Below are 6295 nucleotides of genomic sequence, written 5' to 3'. Positions count from 1 at the left end.
TATTGTAACTTTACTTATTTTTAGCATATTCTAACTTAACCTAGCTTTATTGACCTAGCTTAACCTGTTCTAACTTAGCCTAGCCTTATTGACCTAACTTAACATGTTCTAACTTACCTATTCTTATCTACCCTATATTTTGTTAATCTAGCCTTACCCAACGTATTCAAAGTGAACATAACCTTAACTAACCTATCGTAGCCTAATCTAATTCATTTTAAGATAATCCAGACAAACATTTACGTACAAGATCCAGTTTTACAAGACAAATGGTACAAAAAATTAAGAACTGTGTGCAAACGAACAAAAACTGAACAAATACACGTGAAGGTTGTCTCACGAAGGCCTGAACAAGTCGTGACAGTTCCAGGTATCACTCGAGAACCTGCTCCTCGAGGCCTTGGGGAGGTTTGCCGAGATGACTGGAGGCCGTACCTTGGAGGCCGAACTTGGAGAAGGACTTCGTATATAAAGAGAGAATCTCCTGCTGATGAGTCAGTTGTCTCTCTCTCTCTCTGCAACCATGGTGAGTCCTCTGGCTTAACTCGCGAGGTTAATGCCATAGGTGTAGAGCCACATGTGTAACAATATCGTGTCGAGTCACATGTGTAGCCCTAGGTGCTTTAACAGGTATAGTTACAAAGGCAATAGTAGGTGATCATTTTTTGTTTGTATAAATCAGGAGGTTCTTATTTGCTCATCATATGTTTCGGAGGCATCGTGTCGTCTAGTGGTTGCGACAAATGTCGTACGACTCATTCACCAGATAACAACTGTGTACATGAAGAATGAGACAGCGATGCAACAAATGTTGGACAAGTGTCTCATTCTTCAACTTGTCGATTTTCTAAGCCATTTGCATTTTGATCTTGACTGGTGATGGACAGGATACATGGGGGCTTAATAAACCTTCCCACGATTCCTCCCGCTGGCTTTACAGTCCACCCCGAGTCAAAATTGCTTAAGATGAGTCTCCTGTAGAAGTGGATTACTGTAGATGATTCTCCTGCAGAAGTGGAGCGCCCTCCTGGTGGTGGTGATGGTGGTGGTGATGGCTGCCTACACCAGCGCTGCTGCCTGCTGTGGTCGTCATCACGGTGGTGGTAATCGTCCTGGTGGCAGTGGTGGAGGATTTGGTGGAGGCGGAGGCTTCGGAGGAGGCGGAGGTGGTAAAATATATATATATGTGTCTGTCAGAGACATGCAGACATTTTCGCCCTTTCATAGACACGTTTTACGGTCAGAAGTTTATCAAGCACCCAAATAAAGCTCTGGATAACAGAAACCTGGTGTTCGGTAAAGGATTGTTGTGTCTGCGTGTTTCCCGTTTGGTTTGCATAATATATCTTGATAGAAGTTTAGACTTCCCTTGAGAGTCCACTCTCAAATAGGTGGAATCTCACTCACTATATTTCTTTTGTTTTACAGCAGGCGGCGGCGGCGGCGGTTTTGGCGGAGGTGGCGGTGAGTTGTGCTAACTGTTAAAAGTGTTAAAAGTGTCGAACAGTGTTGATAGTCTTCCTGTCGGAAATGTCTTGCTGTATGTCCTTTGAAACCTCGTGATCCTTCTCAACTTAAAATTGATCTTAATTAAAATTATTTCTTATGGTTTCAGGCTTTGGGAAGTAAGGTGAGCACGCCTACTGCTGCGTAACTTCTGAAAATGATGACGACCCCTTCTGTGATGACGACCTCTTCTGTGATGACCTCTTCTGTGATGACCCTTCCACTATTACGACTCTTCTACTGAGAGGCTGATAATTCCTGTGACTTCAACATCCTCCCAAAACTTCAGCAGAAACAATTACGTTGAATTATTTTCGCCTGACTTCATAATTCCCAACGAAATTTTAGTCCTACTTAAAACTCTGATGTAATATATGTCTTGATATATTTAAAAAAAATAAATACCCTGCACTTCTATCCTTGTACAATATTATTTTCAAAATATACTGAATTTTTGTATAATATTTTAAAATATCTGATCTGAAAGTGAAGATTAATTAACAGATCAAAAGCCTCGTATTAAGGAACAAGATAATGGTTTAAGAGAGACCGAAACGTCGTCTAAATATTTGTTTTAAAAAATTCTTTAATTATGTGACTTACCATTAATATTATAACGTCAGTACATCAGTTAAACAGCGACACACAGACAGACAGACAGACAGACAGACAGACAGACACACACACACACACACACACACACACACACACACACACACACACACACACACACACACACACAAACTGTGGAACCCATAGCCTCGGATAAGTGGATAAAATGCCTTCTATGAAAAATATTTAGAATTCTTCCTGAAGACATTATGTATGTATATATATATATATATATATATATATATATATATATATATATATATATATATATATATATATATATATATATATATATATATATATATATATATATATATACATATATATATATATATATATATATATATATATATATATATATATATATATATATATATATATATATATATATATATATATATATATATATATATATATATATATATATATATATATATATATATATATATATATATATATATATATATATATATATATATATTTAACAAGTCGGCCGTCTCCCACCGAGGCAGGGTGACCCAAAAAAGAAAAAAAATCCCCAAAAGAAAATACTTTCATCATCATTCAACACTTTCACCACACTCACACATTATCACTGTTTTTGCAGAGGCGCTCAGAATACAACAGTTTAGAAGCATATACGTATAAAGATACACAACATATCCCTCCAAACTGCCAATATCCCGAACCTCTCCTTTAGTGTGCAGGCATTGTACTTCCCATTTCCAGGACTCAAGTCCGACTATATGAAAATAACCGGTTTCCCTGAATCCCTTCACTAAATATTACCCTGCTCACACTCCAACAGATCGTCAGGTCCCAAGTACCATTCGTCTTTATTCACTCCTATCTAACACGCTCACGCACGCTTGCTGGAAGTCCAAGCCCCTCGCCCACAAAACCTCCTTTACCCCCTCTCTCCAACCCTTTCGAGGACTATCCCTACCCCGCCTTCCTTCCCCTATAGATTTATATGCTTTCCATGTCATTCTACTTTGATCCATTCTCTCTAAATGACCAAACCACCTCAACAACCCCTCTTCTGCCCTCTGACTAATACTTTTATTAACTCCACACCTTCTCCTAATTTCCACACTCCGAATTTTCTGCATAATATTTACACCACACATTGCCCTTAAACAGGACATCTCCACTGCCTCCAACCGTCTCCTCGCTGCTGCATTTACCACCCAAGCTTCACATCCATATAAAAGTGTTGGTACTACTATACTTTCATATATTCCCTTCTTTGCCTCCATAGATAACGTTTTATGACTCCACTCACCTTTTTCCCTCATCATTTCTATGATTAACCTCATCCTTCATAAATCCATCCGCCGACACGTCAACTCCCAAGTATCTGAAAACATTCACTTCTTCCATACTCCTCCTCCTCAACAATTTGATATCCAATTTTTCTTTATCTAAATCATTTGATACCCTCATCACCTTACTCTTTTCTATGTTCACTTTCAACTTTCTACCTTTACACACATTCCCAAACTCATGCACTAACCTTTGCAATTTTTCTTTAGAATCTCCCATAAGCACAGTATCATCAGCAAAAAGTAACTGTGTCAATTCCCATTTTGAATTTGATTCCCCATAATTTAATCTCACCCCTCTCCCGAACACCCTAGCATTTACTTCTTTTACAACCCCATCTATAATTATATTAAACAACCATGGTGACATTACACATCCCTGTCCAAGACCTTCTTTTACCGGGAAGTAGTCTCCCTCTCTTCTACACACCCTAACCTGAGCCTCACTATCCTCATAAAAACTCTTTACAGTATTTAGTAACTTGCCACCTATTCCATATACTTGCAACATCTGCCACATTGCCTTTTCTAAATCCAGAAATGCAATAAAAACCTCCCTGCCTTTATCTAAATACTGTTCACATATATGCTTCAATGTAAACACTTGATCTACTCATCCCCTACCCACTCTGAAACCTCCTTGCTCATCCGCAATCCTACATTTTGTCTTACCTCTAATTCTTTCAATTATAACCATACCATACACTTTTCCTGGTATACTCAGTGAACTTATTCCTCTATAATTTTTACAATCTCTTTTGTCCCCTTTCCCTTTATATAAAGGGACTATACATGCTCTCCGCCAATATCTAGGTACCTTCCCCTCTTTCATACATTTATTAAAGAAAAGTACCAACCACTCCAACACTATATCCCCGACTGCTTTTAACATTTCTGTCATGATCCCATCAGTTCCAGCTGCTTTACCCCCTTTCATTCTACGTAATGCCTCACGTACCTCCCCCACACTTACATTCTGCTCTTCTTCACTCCTAAAAAATGGTATACCTCCCTGACCAGTGCATGAAATTACCGCCTCTTTTTCTTCCTCAACATTTAAAAGTTCCTCAAAATATTCTCGCCATCTTCCTAATACCTCCCTCTCCCCATCTACTAACTCCCCTGGTGGGGAGAGTTGGTAGGTGGGTGGGGAGTATCCCCGCCACAAACGCCCCTGAGAAGTGTGTGGGCGAGTATCCCCGCCAGGGAGAAGTATGGACTGGGAGTATCCCCGCCACGGACGCCAAGGAGAAGTGTGTGGGGTGGCAAGTATCCTCGCCAGGGAGAAGTGTGGATTGGGAGTCTTAACTGACAAATCCATACTTTCCCTAGGCTTTCTTAACTTGTTTAACTCCAAATTTTTTTCTTATTTCCATTAAAATTTCTTGACAGTGCCTCTCCCACTCTATCATCTGCTCTCCTTTTGCACTCTCTCACCACTCTCTTCACTTTTCTTTTACTCTCCATATACTCTGCTCTTCTTATAACACTTCTGCTTTGTAAAAACCTCTCATAAGCTACCTTTTTCTCTTTTATCACACCCTTTACCTTATCATTCCACTAATCACTCCTCTTTCCTCCTGCCCCCACCCTCCTATAACCACAAACTTCTGCCCCACATTCTAATACTGCATTTTTAAAACTATTTCAACCCTCTTCAACCCCCCCCCCCCTACTACTCATCTTTGCACTAACGTACCTTTCTGCCAATAGTCGCTTATAACTCACACGAACTTCCTCCTCCCTTAGTTTATACACTTTCACCTCCCTCTTACTTGTTGTTGCCACCTTCCTCTTTTCCCATCTACCTCTTACTCTAACTGTAGCTACAACTAAATAATGGTCCGATATATCAGTTGCCCCTCTATAAACGTGTACATCCTGGAGCCTACCCATCAACCTTTTATTCACCAATACATAATCTAACAAACTACTTTCATTACGTGCTACATCATACCTTGTATATTTATTTATCCTCTTTTTCATAAAATATGTATTACTTATTACCAAATCTCTTTCTACACATAGCTCAATTAAAGGCTCTCCATTTACATTTACCCCTGGCACCCCAAATTTACCTACTACTCCCTCCATAACATTTTTACCCACTTTAGCATTGAAATCCCCAACAACCATTACTCTCACACTTGATTCAAAACTCCCCACGCATTCACTCAACATTTCCCAAAATCTGTCTCTCTCCTCTACACTTCTCTCTTCTCCAGGTGCATACACGCTTACTATAACCCACTTTTCACATCCAATCTTTATTTTACTCCACATAATCCTTGAATTAATACATTTATAGTCCCTCTTTTAATGCCATAGCTTATCCTTCAACATTATTGCTACTCCTTCTTTAGCTATAACTCTATTTGAAACCCCTAACCTAATCCCATTTATTCCTCTTCATTGAAACTCTCCCACCCCCTTCAGCTTTGTTTCACTTAAAGCCAGGACATCCAGCTTCTTCTCATTCATAACATCCACAATCATCTCTTTCTTATCATTTGCACAACATCCACGCACATTCAGACTTCCCACTTTGTCAATTTTCTTCTTCTTATTCTTTTTAGTAATCTTTACAGGAAAAGGGGTTACTAGCCCATTGTTCCCGGCATTTTAGTTGACTCTTACAACACGCATGGCTTACGGAGGAAAGATTCTTATTCCACTTCCCCATGGATATAAAAGGAAAAGTAATAAGACCTAGAACTATTAAGATAAAATCAAAGAAAACTCAGATGAGTGTGTATAAATAAACGTGTACATGTGTAGTGTGACCTAAGCGTAAGTAGAAGTAGCAAGACATACCTGTAATCTTGAATATTTATGAGACAGACAGAAGACAC

The 6295-nt window shown here is 39.1% G+C and overlaps 1 protein-coding gene across 1 annotated transcript; it reads left to right on the top strand.

Moving 5' to 3' along the window:
• Nucleotides 1–490: 490 nt before the first annotated feature.
• Nucleotides 491–1910, top strand: LOC138853250 (uncharacterized). Its single transcript, XM_070088971.1, has 4 exons — nt 491–526; nt 1013–1169; nt 1429–1464; nt 1616–1910. The coding sequence occupies exons 1-4, from the start codon at nt 491–493 to the stop codon at nt 1627–1629; spliced, it is 243 nt and encodes an 80-aa protein (XP_069945072.1). The 3' UTR covers nt 1630–1910.
• The last annotated feature ends 4385 nt before the right edge of the window (nt 1911–6295 follow it).

Source organism: Cherax quadricarinatus, chromosome 26, assembly GCF_038502225.1.
Source record: "Cherax quadricarinatus isolate ZL_2023a chromosome 26, ASM3850222v1, whole genome shotgun sequence".
In the NCBI taxonomy this organism is placed as follows: domain Eukaryota; kingdom Metazoa; phylum Arthropoda; class Malacostraca; order Decapoda; family Parastacidae; genus Cherax; species Cherax quadricarinatus.
The sequence above is the reverse complement of the archived record's forward strand: the minus strand, read 5'-3'. Positions and strand labels throughout refer to the sequence as shown.

What these genes read in the sequence shown, in the direction of transcription:
- LOC138853250 (XM_070088971.1), top strand. Translation starts at nt 491, where the DNA reads ATGAGTCAGTTGTCTCTCTCTCTCTCTGCAACCATG. An exon ending in TCTCTCTCTCTGCAACCATG is followed by an intron (nt 527 to 1,012) that starts GTGAGTCCTCTG and finishes ATTCTCCTGCAG; the next exon opens with AAGTGGAGCGCCCTCCTGGT. An exon ending in CTTCGGAGGAGGCGGAGGTG is followed by an intron (nt 1,170 to 1,428) that starts GTAAAATATATA and finishes TTTGTTTTACAG; the next exon opens with CAGGCGGCGGCGGCGGCGGT.